Raw genomic sequence first — 24,476 nt, 5'->3', positions numbered from 1 at the left:
ATTCTCAGCAGATGCATGTCTTGGGTATGTCATTACTTGCTGAGCACTGACCAGAAAGAACCCGCAGCAGCAGCATGTGAAAACACACACACACACACACACACACATACACACACACTCGCAGTCTGTCTGTCACTCACTCCACTGACCACAGAAGGATCAGAGCAGGCTTTAATGGAAGCCCAGAGCAGGACTGTGGTCTGCAGGGAATCCCCAGCTACTGTCCTATGTGCACTCTTTCAAGTAGCATGATAACACACACACACACACACACACACACACACACACACACACACTCAAAGTACATTGTTAACAAGCCTCCTCTGCATTCGTCCTCCCCCACAGTGACCTCACATTATCATGAAGCTGTGTGTATGTGTGTGTGTGTGTGTGTGTGTGTGTGTGTTTGTGTGTGTGTGTATGAGGACCGAATAAGAGTAAACATAGGAACAGAGGATGAGGTGTAGAGAAAGAGATGGGGGTGGGGGTAGGGGGGGTGTTTGGGGGTCATACAGACACAGCTCCACCATATCAGGGTTTCTACATCATTTACTGCAGATTAAAGCTATAAGAGATGTGATGGGGGTGGTGGTGATGGTGGTGGTGAGGATGGTGAGTGAGGGTTGGGGATGGTGGGTGGAGATTATGGTGGTGGTGGAGGTGAATTAAAATAAATTAAAAAAAAAGAAAGAAATAAAGATATTGAAAAAAAGTACGAAAGAAAGATTAAAATAATGAAATAAAGCAAAAATAACAATTAAAGAAATAAACCAGAATAAGTAAACAATAAAATTAAATAAATAAATAAAATACATTTAAAAAGGAAAAAAGTAAGAAACAAGAAAATAAATAAATTAAACAAAATTTTTAAAATGAAAATAAAAATGAAAAATAAAATAAAATAAAATAAAGCTAAAACAATAAAAAATACACCTAGAGAATAATAAATAAATAAATTAATAAAATAAAATAAAAAAGAGAATATGAAAAAAACAAAGAAAGTAAGAAGGGAAGCTGCTGAGCTGCTGAGCTGACGGTGGTGGAGAGTGATGGAGAGATCAGGATGGAGACGGTGAAGGTCTCTGAAGAAGAGAACTGACGGGTTTCCTTTATCAGCAGTAGAAGAGGGCACAACCACCCCCCCCACCCCCCACCAGTTGCCCCCCGGTACCCCGCCGGTCCCCATCTCTCTCCCTGGCCCGCTGTAATCCGGATCATTAGCCTGCTCTCCTCTAACAGTGCTGATGTTCACGCAGCAGATAAGCGGGACATTAGCTGGAGGAGACGCCGAGCTGGAGATACGCTTTATCTGCTCCACTCATATGTCAGCACCAGCGTAAAGAAGAGAGAGCGAGCGCAAGTGTGTGTGTGTGTGTGTGTGTGTGTGTGTGTGTGTGTGTGTGAGAGAGAGAAAGCAGGGTGAAATGGTCAGGGTGTCCTTTTAGAACACACTCCCCTGAACTCATCATCCTCTACAACCTTAACGACGTCTCTACATCTATTAATTAAATATGTATATATATATATTCATATAGTTCATCAGTAAACTGGAGGGAGGAGCCACAAAAGCAGTTGCAGCAGTTTAGCTCCGCCCACTCACACTGAGTAAGGAGTGTTTTAACCTCGGCTGCTGAGCTAGCTGTCCAAAAGTTTTTGGACACCCCTTTAATGAATGCGTCCATTGCTGAGCTTATCTAGAGCCTGTAGAGGAGAAGTACTGCCAATAGAATAGGAATAGATTAGGCTGCCTAATGTCAGGCGTAGGCTAGAGGGGTATAAAGCCCCCCAGCATTGAGGAGCTGTGGAGAAGTGAAAGGGCTGTGTTCTTTGGAATGATGGTGGTGGTGGAGCTCCATCCAGTACTTCTGGGTTGGGATGAGTTGAGGATGATGAGGTGGGGTGGAGATCATCATCCAACATCCTGACCTCACTAATGAACGCTATTGCCTCTGAATACAATCAAATCCTCACAGCAATGCTCCTCCAAAATCTCCTGGAAACACTTCTTCTCTGGACAGTAGAGACAGTTACCCTTGATTTCAGAAGAAACAATAAAGGAGCAGGTGTCCCAATACTTTTGTCCAAGTAGTAGACAAGCACACACACAGACACACACACACACACGAGCCGCATGTTAACAAACACATTATGCGGATGATATTCCTCCTTGGGGCCACAGCCAAGCAGCTACACACACACACACACACACACACACACACACACACACACACACACAGCAGCTGTCTCCCGCGCTAATGCAAACACTTTATCTGGCAGAAACAGCTCGGCCGCTGCAGGCCCTCTCTAACCCCGGCTACTGACCCTCTCCAGCTCACACACACACACACACACACACACACCGCTCTGTTCCTCTCTTTGTTTCTCTCTCTCTTTATCTACTCGTCTGCTCGATCGTCCAACTACAGCGCTCTTCTCTGTTTCTGTTTGCTCTCTGTCTCCTTCCTCCTCCATTTCCTTCAACGCTCCCGCTCGCCCTCCTCCTGTCATCTCTCTCTCTCTCTCTCTCTCCTCTCGCTGTAAATGACTCTGTTTACACTCTCGCCATCTATCATCCCATTTCACACCTCCTCCAAACTGCTTACACGGCCTGGGTGCCGCCTGTACACCAAACCTCTCTCTCCCTCTCTCCCCGTTCCTCTATCCCTTTCCCTCTCTCTCTCTCTCTCTCCATCTTCTATTTTCCATATCTCTCTCCCCCCTTAGGTCTTTCTCCCCCCAAGTTATCTCTCTCTCTACCCCTAGTTCCCTCCCTCCCTCGTTCTCTTTCTCCCTCCCTCCCTCCCTAGTTCTCCCTAGATCTCTCGTCCCCTAGTTCTCTATCTCTCTCTCTAGTTCTCTCTCTCTCTCTCTCTCTCTCTCTCTAGTTCTCTCTATCTATCTCTCTCTCTCTCTCTCTCTCTCTCTCCCCCCTAGTTCTCTCCCTCTCTCTCTCTCTCTCTCCCCCCTAGTTCTCTCCCTCTCTCTCTGTCTCTCTCTCTCTCTCCACCCCCCTAGTTCTCTCCCTCTCTCTCTCTCTCTAGTTCTCTCCCTCTCTCTCTCTCTCACTATCCCTCCTCTTCCTCTCTCTCTCTCTCTCTGGATGTCTGACGTGGCTGTGGGTCGGGGCTGTCGGGTTCTGGGGGAGCGGTTGATGAAATATGAGCGTTTTTTAAGCGCAGAGTCGATTGTTTTTCGCCCCGGAGCCGCTACTGAAAGCAGCTCTTTTGCGGCCCCCCAGGGCCCCGCTGCTCCACAGGGACCCGAGCGGAGTCTCGGCTCCGACTGCAGCCTCTCATCCATCTGCCCTGACAGCGGCGCGTTAGGAGGGCGATGCAGGGCGGATTCGGAGCGGCAGAACTGAGGAGAGAAGCAGGGGAACAAACGGCGCCCCGAACACGCCTTCCCCTCCCAACTCAGACGGGTTAGAGAGACAGCTCAGCTACAAACACCGCTCTCACACACACACACACACACACACACACACACACACACACACACACACACAGACACACACAGACACACACAGACACACACAGACACACACACACACACACACACACACAGACAGACACACACACTGCTTAGGTTTTATAGCATGGTTGCTATGATAGTGGTGGTTGCTATGATATATTAAGTGGTTGCTAGGGTATTCAAGGTTGCTGCTTAGTTCTTACCAGGTGGCTGCTATGAAATATTAGGTTGGATGCTAGAATGTTCAAGGTTGCTGCTAAGGTTAGAAATCGTTCATATGTTATTCCAGATGGTTGTGATGATGTTGCTGTGTGGTCGTTATGGTAACGGTGATGTTGCTATGGTATTAGCGTTAAAAAGTACAGAAATTTGAGTCTTTCTGGAGCAAGGACTCATGAGTGGATTCAGTTAAATTAATCCTAAAAAAGAAAACTATCGCCCTTCAGTTCACCAGATTGTGTGGAGCGCCACAGGGTTCTATTTTAGGGCTGATCTCGATCAGGACTGGACTGAGAGACCAGGACAGAGGGGGCGCCAGAGGACCAAAAAAAAATAGTCAAAAGAAAAAGGATTTGAAATGCTGAGCGAGGAGGTTACAGCCCTTCTCCTCGCCATAGAGCATACAGTGCAGATTAATGGAGCAGCTTTAGGGCTACTTAACACTCAGCTCTGAGGGAATCAGGACAAGTCTCAAAGTCCTCTCTCTCTATCTCTCTCGCCCTCTCTCTCTCTCTCTTTCTCTGTATATATGATGCTGACAGTGCCGAGCACCCACGCGGCCATTGAAAGGAGGGAGCAGAAGCAATAAAGTCGGGGGTATAAGCAGAGTATTCGTCTTAATGCAATAGGGTAATGGCTTCCGGCCCCCTTCAGAACCTTTGAATGGGCGCCTAAAGAACATTTCTTAAAGATCAAAGAGAACTTCACATCTTAGAACCACATACTAAAGCCAAGAACCAGGAACCTGGACACTTCTGACCTCACAACAATTCACGGTGATTTCAAACGAGGCCATGATCTGATTTGAGGGTTTGGTGCAATTGCAGAATTATTTGAATTAATTAAATTTAATTATTTTATACAAAAGTCAAGAATGTTGAAAAAATAGCCTGGAAACGTATTTCTAAGAGCATGCATTTAATTAATCAATCAATTCTAATCAATTCTAAGATGCACTGAATCCTGAATCAGTGAAATTGGATCACCGACTTGATTCATTGGTGCACCCCTCGAGGCCTGTGCTGTACTTGCCTTTAATCTAAGTGCGTTTCCACAGAAAGCCACTGAAGCACCATGGACATTTTCAAGAGGGACTGAGTGGGGTTCTTCTGCTGCACAAGCTCATTTCTGCTCCTAAAAACAGGCCCGGAGCAACGCCCGCTCCATTACACCCCCCCTAACAGCCAGGCCGAGAGCAGTGTGCGCGATTATGAATAAACCATCGGCCCGGTCTGACGTCACAAAGTCGGCGTGACGCGCGAGAACACCCATATCCTGAATGTAGCGGATCAGTCTGGACACATTTAGCCCCCTAATTTAATAGTACTTGAGCTATGAGGCTTGTAACTTGTTAAGGAAGCTTACATACCACCAATTAGCATGATGCTAACTGCATGCCAAACTCACCTGGACCGGTTGAGCCACATTTTACACAAGAGCTACAAGGCTAACGCAAAGCAAATAAGCCAACAAGCAACAGATGCTAACGTACACCAACTAGCATGGTGCTAACTGAAGGCCTGAGTCATCACACCCTCCTCTGTAATCTCTAATGGGCGTGATGACGTGGTTCTGACACTTTAGCATTGTTAGAACACTAGCATGGACAAAAGTATTGGGACGCAGCTCTTATTTTCCGAATGTAGGTGTACAAACTCAAGCCCCTAGCCACCAGTCTGGATGGGGATGTCATTAAAGCTCTTGTAGGTGGAATAAGTAGGTGTCCCAATACTTTTGTCCATATAGTTCCCCCATACTTTTGTCCATGTCTATAGATAACAGTGAGCCATACAGAGTCAGAAGTCGTTTAGACGAGCAATCTTTGCTAATTGGTGTACATTTGCGTCCATTGCCTGTTAGCGACGTTAGCCTCGTAGCTGAAGGAGGGTCCAGCAGTACCTGTTTCTCGTTGGCAGTTGGAAGGTACTGGTCCTTGAGCTCGGCCATGACGAAGCACAGGTAAGGCTGGTTGTTGGGCACGGGGCGGTTGTAGAAGCCGTTGTAGCGTTTCTCGTCTCCGAGGGTGAAGGTGTCGGGCAGCGAGGACAGCCTGGCGGCGATGTAAGGCCTGGACAGGTCAGAGTGACGTCGGCGACGTCTCAGGAGAGGACCCTCGCTACTGGCCTCCAGGAGCTGAGGGCCAGACCACAAGGAAGAAGGTGTTTAGCTATGCGGTCGTACTTTAGCCTGTATTTCTGGATAACAGAGGGTCATACAGTGCCAAAAGGAGAGCGTGTGACCCCATGTAGGGTAATGAAGGGGGGTGTGCATTCCTTTAAGACTACGGTAGAACATGAGTACCGGCCACTGTACTACTCACCTCATCGAGCTCCATCTCGTCTGGGTTATCCCACCGGCGGGATGACATCAGGGAGCCGGGCACAACCACGATGTAATACCACCTACACAGAGAGAGCCAGAAAAACACCGGTTACACACCCGCCCACCAGTCCAGACTCGTCTGAATCACCTCACTCTCACCGTCTCACTCCTCTGCCGCTCTGATAATTACAGGTGGGTACCAGGCAGGTGATTACGGTGTGAACTGCTGCCTATTTTAGGTGGGAATTAAAAAAATAACCCAAGCTATGACTTCAGCGATGAAAATAATCGCTGGAGCTCCTCCCGGCTTCCCTGAGCCACTGCCAGACACGCCAGGTCTTGTGTGGGTTAAGTGTTGTTGCCTCCGCCTCGAAGGATCAATTACGTCTGACCAATTATCCAACCATCCTTCTAAAGTCCACTGATCCATACATCTATCCGTTCATCTGCGAGATTAGACGGATGGACAGATAGATCAATGATGAACTTTAGTATGCCTACAGCTGAAGAATGGATGTCTAAAGGAGATGCATGGATGGATGTCTGATGGTGATGGATGGATGTCTGAAGGAGATGGATGAACGTCTGGATGTCTGAAGGTGATGCATGGATGGATGATGTCTGATGGTGATGCATGGATGGATGATGTCTGATGGTGATGAACGGATGGATCTCTGAAAGTGATGGATGAACGTCTGAAGGTGATGGATGAACGTCTGAAAGAGATGGATGAACGGATGGATGTCTGATGGTGATGGACGGACGGATGGATGTCTGATGGTGATGGACGGACGGATGGATGTCTGATGGTGATGGACGGACGGATGGATGTCTGATGGTGATGGACGGACGGATGGATGTCTGATGGTGATGGACGGACGGATGGATGTCTGATGGTGATGGACGGATGGATGGATGTCTGATGGTGATGGACGGACGGATGGATGTCTGATGGTGATGGACGGACGGATGGATGTCTGATGGTGATGGACGGATGGATGGATGTCTGATGGTGATGGACGGATAGATGGATGTCTGATGGTGATGGATGGATGGATGTCTGATGGTGATGGATGGATGGATGTCTGATGGTGATGGATGGATGGATGTCTGATGGTGGTGGACGGACGGATGGATGTCTGATGGTGGTGGACGGACGGATGGATGTCTGATGGTGGTGGACGGATGGATGGATGTCTGATGGTGATGGATGGGTAGATGGACTTCATTAATGGCTAAAGCTGAAGGATGGATGGATGGATGGGTTGATGGGTGAAGGGTTGGCTGGCTGGATGCATTTTATTCACCATCAAAGCAGATAAGTGGATCAGCTTTATTGATCCCCAAACCCCAAAGCTGATAGATGAATGGCTGGCTGGCTGGATGGATCCATTAACTTATCCATCCCTCATTCCTGGGCGATGGAGGTCAGGTAATCTTGCTGTAATTTGGGCGGGTTGCTGAGACTGTGAGCTGGTCGGGGTTTGGCAGTGTTTGTAAAGCAGCTTTTGCTTTTCAGGGTCAAAGCCTTAATTTCCTCAACTTCTGAGATCAGAACCACCTCGGAAATTCAGCCCTAAAGAAAATCCACCCTGAGACGGAGAGTGAGCAGAGCGTCTGTGAGTTGGGAGAAATCCCGCATCAATCAGCAGAGCTCGGAAACGTCAGTCTGCACCGGGCCTCTCTCTCATCCACAACACACAGCTAATCTCTTTCCCAATCAGAGCGAGCACTCAGGAACACAATTCCCACCTGCTCTGGGGAGCCGAAGAGCGCTACGCTCTCGCTGCCTCTCTCGTCCCATCTAGACGAGACCTCCCGGTGTCAGACAGCCAGGGGGTCAGACGGAAGCCGGCTAATGTTGCGGTTCGGCCAAAATGACTTTTCCCTCTTTCTTAGAAGTACCACCTCCTGGTGGGGTGGGGGAGTGGGGGGTGGGGGGTGCTGGAGGGGGGCATTTTGTTCCATGACCTCCTCATTCATAAAAACGTATGTGTAGTAAATGATACACGAATATGATCATTCTTCCTCGTCATGCATTAATAATTACAGCAAATTTAGCTGGTGCAGTAAATCAAGGCCCTTGCCGGCACGCAGACGCTCTAGTGGAGAGCACTTATTTGTAATGGCAGGCTTTCTGCGGTGAGGAGAGTTTGAGAAGGAGCAAAATGGCACAGCCTTACATAGAAGCCAAGAGAGGAAGAGTGTGTGTTCCTGCTCTTGCCAATGACAGACTGAACCCAATAAGAGGGGCAGCCAGCGCAACTGTCTGCTAACACTCTCTGCTGTTGATCTAACCCTTAGCATTAAAGCACAATCCAGGGTTTACAGTCATCCACTGTAGAACCTCTCCTCTTCTGCTGATTAGTAGAATTAAACTCACTACTGGTTTTGCACTTTTGCGTAGAATTAGACTCCCCTCTGGGTAAATCTATGTACTCCAGTGTACGACTAGACTCACGCCTGGTTAAATCTGAATAAATCTGATTAAATCTGAGCATGTCTGTGTAGAATCAGACTCTGTTCTGGCTGAATCTGATTAAATCTGGTTAAATCTGAGCATGTCTGTGTAGAATTAGACCCAATTCTGGTTAAATCTGGTTAAATCTGAGCATGTCTGTGTAGAATCAGACTTGGTTCTGGTTAAATCTGATTAAATCTGGTTAAATATGAGCATGTCTGTGTAGAATCAGACTTGGTTCTGGTTAAATCTGATTAAATCTGGTTAAATCTGAGCATGTCTGTGTAGAATTAGACTCCGTTCTGGTAAAAACTGAGCATGTCTGTGTAGGATCAGACTCGGTTCTGGTTAAATCTGATTCACTTTGAGCAGCTCTGTGTAGAATTAGATTTATTGTTGGCTATATCTGATTAAACCTGATTAAATCTGGTTAAATATGAGCATGTCTGTGTAGAATCAGACTCGGTTCTGGTTAAATCTGATTCAATCTAAGCACCTCTGTGTAGAATTAGAGTTATTGCTGGTTACATCTGGTTGAATCTGGTAAATCTGAGTGTAGCATTAGCCTCAGTTCTGATTAAATTGGATTAAATCTGTTTTGTGACGTCGGCTGTTGAAACTTCTGAACTTTGAGCTAATGTGGGAATCAGTGAAAGTTTAAAATCTACACTTTTCACACAGTTTCTCCTCGAGCAGATTTCATTACGGCCAGAGATCGCTGTGATTTCTGAGGGTTAAAAAGCTCCTCTTAATGCTTCTCCACCTACTTCTCCACAGAGAGGAAAGTCAGGACAGCTCTCCAGCTCTGATAAGGACCTTTTTCCCTCTCTCACTTCTGAAAGTCTGCACTTTTCTCACGAGGGTCAAGGAGAAAATAGTGGTTTGGACACGGATATGAAAGCAGCTCAGGTTTGGAGGAGAATGTGCCTCTTGTGAAAGAGCTGAGGAGGGAGAACGACCCCCGGACCTGAACCCTCGACTCTAAAGAGCCTCTGAGCGTCTGAGAGCAGCGTAATGACAGGACGAGGGGAAGAGTGGAGGCTGAGAGGACCAAGAGATTTTAAAACATACAGGTACAGCAGAGAGAGAGAGAGAGAGAGACATAAGGAAGACAGTAAAACACACACACACACATGCTTGGAGTGGTGAGCAGCCACATAGCGTCGTCTGGATTGCAGTGGGGGGGGCACATTAGTCGTATTCTGTTGGATCTCCACCCCCACCCCCCAGAATCAAACACAGTGGAGGAAAAGAGAAGGTGTAAGGACCGATAGTGAGAAAGACAGGAGTGAAGGTGAAGTGACTGATGGAAGAGAGAGGTTCTGGAGAGGAGAGCAGCTGGAAAGCGCTGAGCTGGTGGAACCGGAGCTGGAGGCCGAGTCAAGTCTCACTCATATGTTGGAATAATTGCCGTGTAATTGTGGGGGTTTTATTATTATCTGGCCACCGCAGCGTCGCTGCTCTGACCAGGGCTGCAGACTTTACTTTGGAAGTGAATGGGTGTTTACAGAAGGACTGAGCAGATCTGAAGTCACTGCAGCAGAGGGAGAGACGAGACTCTACCAGGTGTGAGTTTCTGACCTTACAGTGATTCAGTCTGATGATATATATATATATATAGACCACCCTACATGATCAGTTTCACTGGTTTTACTATGTACAGGCAGTGTGTTTAGAGACATTAACATTTGTGTTGTATTTCATAAACCATGGACAACATTTCCTCTAAATTCCAAATAAAGATATTTCCTATTTAGAGCATTTATTTATTTATTTATTTATTTATTAGCAGAAATAAAAACTGCTCAAAAACAGCTGCTCAAATAATGCAAATAAATGATTATAATAATTATAAAGTAAATAAGTTATTATTCAGATTTAAACACAGTACTAATATCTGAACTTTGAGAGCATTCAGAAATCACTATGCTGAAATAATAACCTCGACGGCCAATCACAGCTCTCATGTCTCGGCCGGCTCTCCACTAGTCTTTTATACTGCTGTTGGGACTTTATGCCATTCATAGTCTGCAATATATATATATATATATATATATATATATATATATATATATATATATATATATATATATTTAAGTTTAAATAATACAAAGTAACACTCCTACAGAAAGTGGTGGAGGTTCTCCATCACTGTGTTCATCATTAGAACATCTCTAAAGTTCTCCTCTCTCATGGAGTCTAGTATTATTTAGAGTTCTCCTCAGATCAACACCTGGTTTGGTGGTAAATCAGGGCTTAATGATGGTAAATCAGGTGAGCTGCTGCTGCTGCTGCTGCTGCTACTGATGGAGTTGAGCACATCCTCCACACTGTGCTGGCTGGACTGGGGGGCGTCCAGGAGAACCCTGGAGGAACCGAGCTCTGTTCTTCAGACTAGCTCACCGACAAGATCTCACTACTTTCTTTCTTCAGAATGAGAAGTTCTTGTTTCTCCTTTTTACTGGATTTATGTTCTGCTTTATCTGTTCTGATGAAATCTGGAGCTTCTACAGTAGAACCCTCTCACTGCTGTAACACTGATACACTACTGTGTGTGTGTGTGTGTGTGTGTGTGTGTGTATGTATATATATACTGACCTGACTGGTGCTGTGATGGGTACTCTGGGCAGGTTGATGGTGAGCTTCCCGGCACTGGCCTGTTCGGGGTTGACGAGGATGGGTTTGGACTTTAAAAGGTCAGGGGCAGTGCGGATGGACACCTGCTGCTGCAGACCTCCGGCGCTGTTCCCTCGGCTCATCAGAACGAAGGAGTAGTTGGTGTCTGGCTTCAGGCCTGTGATCAGCTTCCTCTTCAGGTTCCCCTGAACCTCCACGCTCTGCTGATTATACAGGATCTACAGGGAAGCATCATAAGAGCATCATAACAGCGCTCATATGATCCACACGCTCATTCTGACAGACTGTAATACACTACAGGAAGCCTAGGGGGCGCTCTGTAATGCTCTATAATGTTCATATGATCCACATGCTCATTCTGACAGACTGTAGTACACTACAGGAAGTGTAGGGGGCGCTCTATAATGCTCTATAATGTTCATATGATCCACACGCTCATTCTGACAGACTGTGATACACTACAGGAAGCCTAGGGGGCGCTCTATAATGTTCATATGATCCACACGCTCATTCTGACAGACTGTAGTACACTACAGGAAGCCTAGGGGGCGCTCTGTAATGCTCTATAATGTTCATATGATCCACACGCTCATTCTGACAGACTGTAATACACTACAGGAAGCCTAGGGGGCGCTCTATAATGCTCTATAATGTTCATATGATCCACATGCTCATTCTGACAGACTGTGATACACTACAGGAAGCGTAGGGGGCGCTCTATAATGCTCTATATTGTTCATATGATCCACATGCTCATTCTGACAGACTGTAATACACTACAGGAAGCGTAGGGGGCGCTCTATAATGCTCTATATTGTTCATATGATCCACATGCTCATTCTGACAGACTGTAATACACTACAGGAAGCGTAGGGGGCGCTCTATAATGCTCTATATTGTTCATATGATCCACATGCTCATTCTGACAGACTGTAATACACTACAGGAAGCGTGGGCGGTGCTCTATCACACTGAATAAAGAGCTATTGTTCTGCACAGAAGGAATAATACATTTATATGTTTATTTTACAGGTTAATTCTCATTTCTGCCATAAAAAAACAGATAAAATGTAAACAAATCAAATGTAAGTATGGAATTGCGTTTATACATTTTTTAAAAGAAAGAAAGAGAATTTCGGCTTGTCCCACTTCTGCACTCCTTCTTGGGCCCGAGGTCAAATAAAAGCTGTTTGGAAAGTTTAGCAGCACTCGGAAACTTACAGAAGTCTTTAATAGACTGCACCTCCTTTAAAGCTTAAGACTCTGCGGTCACAAGCTCTTTAAAATGTCAGACTGAAGTCAGCAGCATGAGCAGACGGCTCTGTATCTGCGTACTGAAGCTGGCGGAGATGGAAACGGCTCGCTGGTTCTCTGTGTGTCTGGCCCACATGCTTATTACAGTAATGGGATTACTGTAATGGACAGCACGGCGAAGCTGTCCAAACACTTGAAGACAGACAGCTCCAACAGGCTTTCCATAGCAGGACGGACAGGGGTAATGAAGTGGCTTGTAGATTCCTTCAAACAGGAGTCAGGTTTTTAGCTCTTAACCCTTTAACCTGCATCAGTTGGTGTTGTGTTTATAGAAGGGCTGAATATTAACAAATAATGTACTGTGATTCATCGTACGTATCTTATTTGGTGAAATTTGATCCTTAAGGAAGTTATTCCCCGCTTAAAAGCAGCACACTGTATTAAAGCTGTGTATATATCATATATACAGTCTGATATTTAGCTCCTCCCCCTAATGATTGACTCTACATACGATATATATATACTTACTTTATACAGTCATTGGGGGAGGAGTTGAACCTCTGACTGTAAATATGATATATAAGATCTATATAGTCATTTGGGGGAGGAGCTGATTGTCTGATTGCATATAGGATCTATACTGTGGTGGGGGAGGAGCTAAAGACTATATATGTTGACTATATATATTCTCTACAGTCATTTGGGGATGAGCTGATTCTCTGACTACACATAGGATCTATACTGTGGTGGGGGAGGAGCTAAAGACTATATATGTTGACTATATATGTTCTATATATGTTCTATACAGTCATTTGGGGAGCAGCTGATCCTCTGACTGCATATAGTATATATACTGTGGTGGAGGAGGAGCTAAAGCTCTAACTATATATGATAGATATGTTTTATACAGTCATTTGGGGGGAGGAGCTGATCCTCTGACTGTGTGTATAGATCTTATATTAAAACATATACAGTCAGAGCTTTAGTTCCTTCCCCCACCACAGTCTGATGTTCAGCTCCTCCCACAATGACTGCATAGATAATATATATAACATATATACAGTCGGTGCTTCAGTCAACCCCCCCCCCCCCCATATTATACAGTCAACAGTACTGCTCTTCCTCTCTTGACTGTAGCCTCTCGCTCTTGCTCTCGCTCATACAGTTCGTGGATTCTTGTTACAGTGGAGGTTCTCGAGGGGAACTGGAGCTCCACTTGTTTTTTTGTACCATTTGATCCAGTAAAAACCTGACTAGGATTAAATTTACTCTCCTCTGACGAATCAAATCAACAACAGTCGTTTCCACACTGCAGCGCATCCAACAACAGGACAGCTCAGAGCCTCACTTATACAGTGGTAGATCCACTGAAAGCTCCGACGTGGACCCGCAGCTCACACACTGCTCTGGGGGCTCGTTTCATTCAGCCAAAGTGGGCAGACCCACTCTCTGAGCGGACTGCAGACGAGACGGTAGGTGAGAAACGGTTAACAGAGTGAAGAAGGGGATGAGATTTCATAGCAGTCTAATCTCCGTGGTGGGAGTTAGGACCTGGCTATTCCAGCAAATTGTCTTTTATAGAGCGCCATTAAAGAGCACATTAAAGACAAACAATTCTCATTGCACGCCGACATTTACGTACACTGATCCCTCTTTAATGTCCCATTTGCTCCAATTTAGAAACACAACAAGGCTCCTACCTTAAAAGGCACTTGGGATTTGAAGTTTTCCGGCAGCTCCCAGGTCAAAAGCACCGAAGTCTTCATTACGGCTTTGACGCCAAAACTTGTGGCGAATGCTACGGGATGAAAGGAGGGAACACAGATTCGTTAAAACAATACTAGATAAACGATCACCCTGATAATTATTATTATTTATTATAGTTCTTATTACTGTATTATATTTCTAAATTCTCGTTCTGATGCTAGACGCTGGACTTTAACATCACCAAGATGACATTTTAGGTTTGCTGGAGTCTTGAGGTTCTGCTTTTAGGCTGAACCTGCTAGGACAGTCTGACCCGGTCATGTTGGTCAGTTGCTGTACTTGTAAATGATTTAGTGGACGATGGAACAGCGGCTGATTTCTAACTGTTCTGAGATCCTTTTAAAGCACTTCCCAGACTCCTCTGCATCTCCACCCTTCTTTCTGAAGGCCTCAGAGAGCTCTCTGGATCTGACCATGATGGTGATCTTCTTCACCCCTCACTTCAACCATCAATCAAGATCAGACCAGACTAAACGTCTGAGGTTTAAATCAGACTCCAGACTCCTCCAGAACAATCCTCTCCAACCATGATCTGATCTTCTGCAGTTGAGTCTGATTCTACACATTTGAAGGAGTGATAAATGTGAGGGGGGGCGTCTTCCTCACAGGACAATTATATTTCTATTAATTCTATTTTATTAATAATGATTAAAGATGTTTCTTCAGGTATGCGAGCTTAGTTCAATCACCTCCATCTCTCAGTGCGATCACATAAAGATCAGACCTTTAGATCTTTAAATATATTAAAAAGTATATATATATATGTATTTTTATATAATATAATTTATATATAATAATATAATTTATAATGCTATATATACAATTATATATATATATATTTTATATAATTATTATTATTTTTAGTTTTTTGTAAACTGATGATTTTCTTGTAGTGAAAACCTGCTTAGACGCGGAGCTCCTAAGATGGATATGAGGGGCAGTGGTGGCTCAGCGGTTAGAGCGCCGGGATATCGATAACAGGGTTGTGGGTTCGATTCCCGGGCTCGGCAAGCTGCCACTGTTGGGCCCTTGAGCAAGGCCCTTTACCCTCTCTGCTCCCCGGGCGCTGGAGTTGGCTGCCCACCGCTCTGGGTGTGTGTGTGTACTCACTGCCCCTAACACGTGTGTGTGTGTGAGTGTGTATTCACTACCAGATGGGTTAAATGCGGAGGACACATTTCGCTGTACAGTCCACACTGTACAGTGACGAATACGTGCACCTTTATCCTTTATCCTTTTATCCTTATGATGTCCACCAAAGAAAACACAGCTGTGCGATATGCCCTCAAATCAATATCACGATCAATTGAACATTTCACCAAATTATTATGATTAATGAGCAGACTGGATGCACCACAGTCATGTGACTATACACGGTAGCATGTTTTTTTTTAGCAAGGGGACGGTTTAAAACAATTAAAACAATAAAAAAAATAATTTAAATTATATATATATAACAAATCAACATAAATTAATAAATAATTCATATAAATAATAATTATATAACATATAACAGAAGCCGATATGATTCTATTCAGATATATTCAGTATATTTGGTATATCTGATAATCATACTCCGCTTCATTTGCCTTGGACAGCGAAAAAAAAAAAGACAGCAGCAGATAGCTGGATGTTTAATATTGTAGAGTCCCAGCACGTTTATCATGGTGTTAATAACCGTGTGGACAGCCGCCCGTGGAGCCTCATGCAGGTGCAATGCTGCTGGTTAACAGGACTAGCTGCGCATTTGGCAGATTTTAATGGTGTAGATGTAGCAGCACATCTGCTGTGATGGAGATGAGAACGGAGAGATTTTCATCAGTGGAGGCTGGATTACAATATATCTGTAAGGAGTGTAAGCACTGCTGCTCGATCTAGAACTGACCGATAGCCACTACTACTGCTGCTGCTGCTGCTGCTGCTGCTTAACGGTCAGATATTAAAGAAATAGTTTGATAAAAGTAAGAAATTTAGACAGTTTCCCCACTCTGACCACAAGTGTAGTCAATCAGACCAAGACTGTTAGGTGTTTGCTTCTTCACACTGGAGCTACATGACTAATGTTGCCAATTAGTAATGGAGGCTTATTAGCATGGTGCTAACTGCTAACTTGCTTCAAACTGTGTGGAGGCGTTCAGTAACTCTAACAGACTTGATTATGTGGTTTCTGACACTCTATGATTAACTATTAGCCATAAACATGGACTAAAGTAAGTTAGAATAACTATGAATTGTATGGACAAAAGTATTGGGACACCTGCTTATTCATAGTTTCTTCTGAAATCAAGGGGATTAAAAAGAGCTGATCCTGCTTTTGTTGGAGTAACGAAGTCTTTACTGTCCAGAGAAGAAGACTTCCTACTAAATTTTGGAGAAGCATTGCTGTGAGGATTTGATTGCATTCAGCGTTTGTGGTCATGAGGTGAGGCCACTTCATTCCCAAGCTCCACAGCTCAATGCAGCTGGGGGGCTTTATACCCCTCTAGCCCACGCCTGGCATTAGGCAGCATGGGGCCGATAGATTCATGATGCTGATCTGCTTCAGAGAGTCCTATTCTATTGGCAGTACTTCTTCTCTACAGGGACTAGACAAGCTGTGTGTGTGCATTTGCACATCTGTGTCAGCAATGGATCCAACTCCAGCAGCACTGGAGGTAAAAGCAGGTGGCACTAACCAGGTGAAGTGGACATGGTCCTGCTCTGGATGCTGGGGCTGATGGGTCCCCCGCCCTTGCTAGTGAAAGCCTGCACGCGTATGTCGTACGTCGTGTCTGGCTTGAGGCCATGGATGGTCATCTGCGTCTCAGAAGTGCTATTGGTGCTGTTTTGCTGGCTATTGATGTCTCGGTAGACCACCACGTAACGGACCACGCGGCCATTGCGCTCCGAGAGGGCGGGCGGCTCCCAGGTTAGCCGCGTGGTGGTGGTGGTCAGCCCCACCACGCTGAGGTTTAGCGGAAATCCGCTGGGAACATCCTCCTGCGTGCTGATCTCCTTCACGTGCTCCTCTCCGGTGCCGGCGCGGTTGCGTGCGCTCAGGTGGAAGCTGTAGGTGGCGCCCTTGTAAAGCCCTGTGACGGTGTAGTGGTCGTCCGTGCGTCTGAGTTCATGCACGGTGTAGGCTTCCTCTTCTATGCGCTTGTAGCGTAGCTGGTAGCCCACCAGCTCCCCCACCATGTCTTTCGGAGGCTGCCACTGGATTAGGGCTGTGTTGCCCACCGTGGTGCTGATGATCATGGTGGGCTTGCCAGGCACTGTGGAAATGGGGGAAAAGAGTAGAGAACTGAGCCATTATGACAAACATTACACAATTACACTTACATCCGACTGGCCTACAAGTACTCGGTCAGTCAAGACCAGTGACTGTAGAAATCATGGACGCCCCGTTTATGGAAGCCATAACTCATTGCCTACTCATTTGGTAGACCCACCCCCTTCTCCCAGAACGAGCCTCTCAGCCGAGTGTCTCAGACCACCTTCACTGAGCTTTCCCCATGTCCGGTAAGTGGAACTGTGCTCCACCAGTAGGCGTGCAGCTCCATGTACTGAACAGAAAGGGGGCGCCATGCAGGTCCAGCCAAGGCTGTCTGTCTGTCAATCACTTAATTTCTAAGTGTAGCCCCGCCTTCTTACAATAGATCAAAGTAAAGGTTCAAAAACAGGGAGAACTAACTGCTGGAGTTTGGAGACACTAGAGATGGAGAGACAGTTAAGAGGAGGAAGAGGAGATGGAGAGGTTTTGCCATTGAAACATATGGGGGTGGGCGGAGCTACACATCATACTGCAATCGGCCAGCGCTAGAGGCTGCGGGTGCCATGTAATCAGATCTGTACCTGCTCCGGTGGTCTTGATCACTTTGGCTTTGCTCCGAGCTCCGTCCCCCTTGGTGGTGTACGCTGCCACAGTAACAGAGTAGGACGTCTCCGAGAGCAGCCCGGGAATGATGGCCTCCTGTTGAAGAGAAAACGTCTGAGCCCCCAGAAGACAGAGCCCCTCCAACCCCCTCCGGCACCGGCCTTTAGCATATACACATAAACACCCTCCCTTCATCAAGACCAAACAAACCACACACATGACGGCACCACCCTTTCCACACACGGCTGGATTTAAAACCATCAGACTTCTCTGGTTTAGGAATGGTGTTTTTCCAGTGGCTGGGGACTCTGATGGCTCTAAAGGCAGGAGGCTTCGAGAAGAGCCACAGAGCAAAGGAACAGAGAGGAACCAGAGCAGCAGGGACCATCGGTGTCAGAGCTTTGCCCAAAAACTGGCTTTAAGAGGACGCGGGTTTAACCAGGGACACTCTAGCGTTAGTCCTGGTCCTGGAGGACCACAGCTGATTCACATCACCACAGAGCTCCTCTGAAAAACCCTTCGTGAAGTGAATCAGCTTGGCTGTTCGGACTGATTTGATTTGTGAAGCCTTTGGAGGATAAACCCATCAAAAGTTTTGAGACACTCCTCTTTTTTGACATCTGAATTTCTTTACAGTGGAGGTGAATGGAAGCAGGCGTCGGTCGCCATGACTACAACACAGATACAGCCCATAATTTATTTCCTATCCAAACCCACCAGAGTTTTATATGGAATAATGAGGATGATGATTATGATGATGATGATGATGGTGGTGGTAAAATAGTGAACAGAGAATCTCAACTAATGCAGTTTTCTTTAGGGACTACTTTCTGTAGCCGCACTACACCCTGCAGCATGTATCCCTCCACCATTTTAATGATCTGGTTCTAAAAGCAGGTTCTAGAGCCGAACTCTTCTCAGAACTCTGGTAGAACCGTGTCTCAGGCATCAGGCAGCGTCTTCATCACCATTAGGTGAAGAACTTTCTGTGAGGAGCTTTTATTAGAGCTTCAGACGTCTGCTTCCCTTCACCTCCACTGTAGAGCTCAGCGAAAATCTAGGTGTCCACAAACTTTTGACAGGGAGAGTGTATGTTACAAAGCATTCCAGGTTGGATCTAGAACATTCCTATTGGAACCGGGTTACAGCGTCCTCTTAAACAGCAATCAGGCACTCAGTGACCAAACTCCCCTTCAGACGAAGGGAGCCTGACCAGCTCATTTCTGAACAGTGACACGTTTGGTGGCGAACAAGAGGAAATCTGCTGAAAGCTGGAACAAAGGAGAACACAGAGAGCTGAAAGAACACGGCAGAAAGCTTTAACACACACACACACACACACACACACACACACACACACACACACACACAAATAATGAGAAAAAGGCACTGGTGATTATACCACATAGTCCTACTATAGTCCCAAATGTGCTGACAAAAGTATTCGGACACCTGCTCATTGATTGTTTCTTCTGAAGTCAAGGACTTTAAATATAGTTTCTCCTGCTTTTGTTGGAGTAGCTAACCTCTACTAGATTTTGGATTTGCATTGCTGTGAGGGTTTGATTGCATTCAGCAACAAGAACAGCCTGGCATTATTAGGCAGCATGGAGCCAATAGGGTCATGATGTTTATCTGCTCCAGAGAGTCCTATTCTATTGGCAGTACTTCTTCACTGGTGGGACTAGACAAGCTGTGTTTGTGCATTTGCACATCTGTGTCAGCAATGGGTGCAGCGTGAAGTAGCTGAATGCTTATGGGAAGCGACGTGTCCAAATGTTTGTGGACACCACTTCTAATGGATGCAGTTACTACTTTAAGTTGCACCTACTGCTGATTATATATATGTATATATATTAAATGTAACCACACACACACACACACACACACACACACAAAGCTCCTCCACTTTGGTTTTTGGCTTTGGTTTAGCAAATCCTCCACTTTCCCCAAGATTCCTCAGTCTGATGAGCTTCGTTTTTCTTCTATAATTAAGGCTTAGCGTTCTAATTATAGAGCTACGTTTCCCCGTCTGCACAGGCCGTGCTTTAAATGGGCTTTTCATTTAAATATGGGTTACTCAGATTGACGGTATCTTCCACACACACTCTAATGACAGAGATGGAGGATAAAATACAAACAATCGGAGCCGCCTTCTTCTTCTTCTTCTTTTTAATTTTTTTTAAATTTTAATTTACTGCCGTATTTTCATTAACTTTAATCATAAGGAATTACTCATGAGCAGAACAGGGAGGTTTATGAGGGGCTCATTCATCTTCCACTCAAACACGGCTCTTATCGCTCACGCAGGCTTGCGCGTGTCAACAGAGGAGACTCATTAACCTGCTTTTTCATTTATTTGAAAATATTTTTAGATATATATTTTTTATGTAAATGAGCTACTAGCATAAGCCTCATCAGTAATTCAGAAACCTGCATGAATTACATTAACATTAGCATCTGAGAAAAAAGCTGGGTTTAAAAATGGCATGTTTTGCTGTTGTTCTGCTTCAGAACCACCTAGAACTAGAACCACCTGATATTAACCTTTAACAGTCCAATAATCAATAAGTGGCTTATCATACAGTGAGCTGTATTGGCTAACTCGCTCAATCAGCGATGTTGCGATGCTGGTCTATCGTATCGTTAGCGTTCGCTCTCCAACCGATACCGAACTCGTGCTCATTCTCTTGCTCAATTAGCATTTCTTTTACTTGTTAGCCACACTAGCCTTGTAGCTTTAGCCCCAAACTAATGAAATAACCCTCAGGCTCTTCATTAGCTTTGCCTTATTGATTCTACTTGTGGCAAATATGGCAAAAACGGTGTAAATTACTTTTCTTAGGATTTAAGCTAAGCTAAGCTACATTAGCATGTTTGAACAAGCTATTCTTCTAAAAATGTAAATTTCTGATGGTATCAGTGTGCAGATTCTGATTTTCTTTCTTAATAAATGCTAATCCCATATAGAAAAAAACAAGCAAAGATTATGTTTATTATTATTTTTATTTTATTTTTTCTATATATATTATTATCATTATTTTGTTATATATAAACATTTATTTTTGAAACATATATTTGGCATATATAAAGTTGATTTTGAATATAATATTATTTTTTATATATATATATATATATTTATAAATATTTATTTAATATATCAAAAATATGTTTTAGTTCTCAGTTAATAAAAGTGGGGGGATGTGATGGTTAATGGGGGAGGTATGATGTTAATCGGTGCTGATTAGTTCGTTCACTCTTTGCTATGCTGAGTTTGAAGTCAAGAGGAGAATTTAAGGAAGAGTTCAATATTTTTATTTTATTTTATTTTTTATTAATATTATTATTTCTTTTTATTATATATAAACATTTATTTTTTTTACATATATTTGGCATATATAAAGTTGATTTTGAATATAATATCCTTTTTCTATTTATATATATATTTATAAATATTTATTTAATATATAAACAAAATGTTGCTTTAGTTCTCAGTTAATAAAAGACAAGCTATATATCATTATATACATAATTATCCGACTGCACAGATACTGTGCTAAAATTGTATATTTGCGAATATTTAAAGATATGCTTCATATCTGTGTTTAATATTTTCTTATATATTTTAAAATAAATGTATTTTATATATATATGTATATAAGCAACATTCTGAAATATAGCATAGCAGTGTGTGAAATGTATACTGGAATAAAATGCATTTCTTTGAATAATATTAAAATATTTATTTATTTATTTATTTTAAGTATAAAAGTTTTCTTCTATATGGGAGGGGGGGGTATGATGCTAATCGGTGCTGATCAGTTCGTTCACTCTTTGCTATGCTGAGTCTGAAGTCAAGAGGAGAATTTAAGGAAGAGTCCAATCAATGTTGGCTACTATCCTCAGTCATTATTAGCCACATTAGCATGTCTGACCAGGCCTATCTTTCAAATGGTGAGTATTTAGGCCCCACAGACAAGAGTAATGCTAATGAGGAGTGGACGCTAACAGGTGGCTACTAGCGCTCGATCACTCTTCACCGTGTTAGCGATGCTTGGTTGATCTATAGCTTTTAAAAAGGAATGGATGAGGCGTCACATCGATCCACTCTCGCTCGTCCACGCTGTTTAGAGTGTGTGTGAGGGTGTGTTTCCCCAGAGCGCTGTGTACAGTCACACTTCATTAGAGGCTTCATTAGCGAGCTGACGCGCAGCTTGGCGAGACAGCTAGCTGATAGAATAAATAAGGAGGTGCTGGACACACACACACACACATATGCATACACACACACACACGTGTCATCATCTGACAGTGGATAGCCTCTGTGCTGTCGAGGCTCAATCTGCTGAGAGGGCGAGGGCGCGAGGGCGTGAGGGCGCCATTACGACTCTGAATAAAAACCCGGGGGAGGGGCATCAGTAGGCCGGTGGTCCTGGATGGTATGTATCTGGATCGCATGGCTAACTGGGAGACTGGTGAAAATGGTGAACCTGGTGAACCTGGTGAAGGGTACACAGTCGCCCACCACCCCACCTACCCCCCACCCCACCCCACCCTGAACACAGCCCATATGAGACACACAGAGAACTCAACCAATCACTCCATCAATCCTTCAACCCTTCGGAGGAGAGCGAAAGTAAGAGAGAGAGACACACACACACACACACACACACACACACACACACACACACACACACACACACACACACACACACAGGCAAGCAAAACCACACAGCGTTTCCCGCCCAATGCTGCGTATACACACACACACACCACCAGCAGCAGCAGCAGCAGCAGCACACACTGAGGTTACTCACATATTCCGTGGAGTCGTCATTTTTCCACTGATGGGAAACACATGACAGACGGGAAAGGGGAACAGGAGTGAGAGAGGGAATGAACAACAGGGAAAAAAGCATGTCTACTTTTTTCACTCATCTGCTGATGAACCCAGAGTCATGCAGCTGAGCGAGCGAGCAAGAGAGAGAGAGAGAGAGAGAGAGAGAGAGAGAGAGAGAGAGAGAGACGCGCTCCGGATGCAGCCTGTGGGAATCAAATGAAGGTGAGAAGCTGAGATGATTCTGCGGAGAAGAAAGAGACGTTAGACAGAAACTCGTTACCTGCATTAAACAACATCTGCTTCAATGACTCACCTGTGACTCACCTGTGACTCACCTGAGACTCACCTGTGACTCACCTGAGACTCACCTGAGACTCACCTGAGACTCACCTGAGCAGCACCTGCTACAACAAACCCAACCAACCACAGCACCCGCCCAACATCTGGACACACCTGCCGATATCTATTCGGCCCTACTCTAACGCTGTGCATCGTTTTAGTCGTGGGAGACAGTCCATACCTGTAACTTCACTATACGCAGATGAGCCAAAACATTATGACCACTATGCGTTCCCTGAGGAGATGCAGAACGGTTGCACGGCACTTTTGCTGAGCGGTTGCTTTATCTCAAGCTTGGTTGCTATGGTATCCCATGTGGTCAGCACAGAGTTGTCTACGTGGTTGCTAGGTGGTTCACACACACGTTCCTATGATGGTGTTGTATAAGTGACTGCTAAGCGGTTGCTCTGGTGTTGCTAGATGGTCGCTGTGATGTTGAAGTGACTGCTAAGAGCTTGTTAAGGTGTGCTAAGCAGCTGCCATGGTGTCTGAAGTGGTTGTTATAGTGTTGCTAAGGGGTTGCTATGGTGTTGTATAAGTGACTGCACTAAGCGATTGTTAAGATATGCTAAGCAGTTGCCATGGGGTTTGTAAGGGGTTGCTATGGTGTTGTATAAGTGGCTGCCAAGTGGTTTCTATGGTATCTGAGGTGTTTGCTATGGTGTTGAGAAATTGTTGCTGTGGTGTATAAGTGATGCGAAATGTTTGTTAAGGTGTGCTAAGCAGTCACCATGGTATCTGAGGTCTGTGGTGGTTGTTATGGGGTTTGTAAGGGGTTGCTATGGAGTTGTATAAGTTACTGCCAAGTGGTTTCTATGGTATCTGAGGTGGTTGCTATGGTGTTGAGGAATGGTTGCTGTGGTGTTGTATAAGTGATGCTCTGAGGTGGATGCTATGGCATTGCTCAGTTGTTGCTTCGTGGTTGTTATTGTATTGCTAAGTAGCTGTATGATGGTTGCGATGGTGTTGCTAAGTGGATAGGTATGGTATGTCAGTGGTTGCTATGCTGTTGCTTTTTCCCAACCGTCAGAAGAGTGAGGTGCGTCCAGACGTGTGGCTGGTGTGACTGAGCCTTTACGCGATGCACTGCCTTCTCACCTGCATTACACAGTAAACATTTTACACCCGCAGCGAAACACAGCGGCCGCCACAGCTCACCCAGCAGCCGGCTCGACCAATCAAAGCGCGGACTGATTGCACCATATGAGTGAATGGTAATAATCATTATTATTGATGAATGATTAGTAATAAATGAGCATAATGCAGGCTGATCTTCTCACAGGGCTCTTTTTCTCCTCCCCGGATGAAAA

The 24,476-nt window shown here is 44.8% G+C and overlaps 1 protein-coding gene across 1 annotated transcript in view; it reads right to left on the bottom strand.

Annotated features, from left to right (window-relative positions):
• Positions 1-24,476, bottom strand: part of ptprfb (protein tyrosine phosphatase receptor type Fb) — a 247,580-nt gene that overhangs the window by 44,772 nt on the left and 178,332 nt on the right. Inside the window, exons 14-20 of the mRNA XM_072669416.1 lie at positions 22,805-22,831; positions 17,966-18,083; positions 16,807-17,385; positions 14,065-14,162; positions 11,072-11,328; positions 6,011-6,092; positions 5,590-5,823 (exon numbers count right to left, since the gene is read on the bottom strand). Of these exons, the coding sequence (XP_072525517.1) occupies positions 5,590-5,823; positions 6,011-6,092; positions 11,072-11,328; positions 14,065-14,162; positions 16,807-17,385; positions 17,966-18,083; positions 22,805-22,831 (1,395 nt within the window). The remainder of the gene's footprint in view (positions 1-5,589; positions 5,824-6,010; positions 6,093-11,071; positions 11,329-14,064; positions 14,163-16,806; positions 17,386-17,965; positions 18,084-22,804; positions 22,832-24,476) is intronic.

The sequence above is a fragment of the Salminus brasiliensis genome, chromosome 23, assembly GCF_030463535.1.
Source record: "Salminus brasiliensis chromosome 23, fSalBra1.hap2, whole genome shotgun sequence".
Lineage (NCBI taxonomy): Eukaryota > Metazoa > Chordata > Actinopteri > Characiformes > Bryconidae > Salminus > Salminus brasiliensis.
The sequence above is the reverse complement of the archived record's forward strand: the minus strand, read 5'-3'. Positions and strand labels throughout refer to the sequence as shown.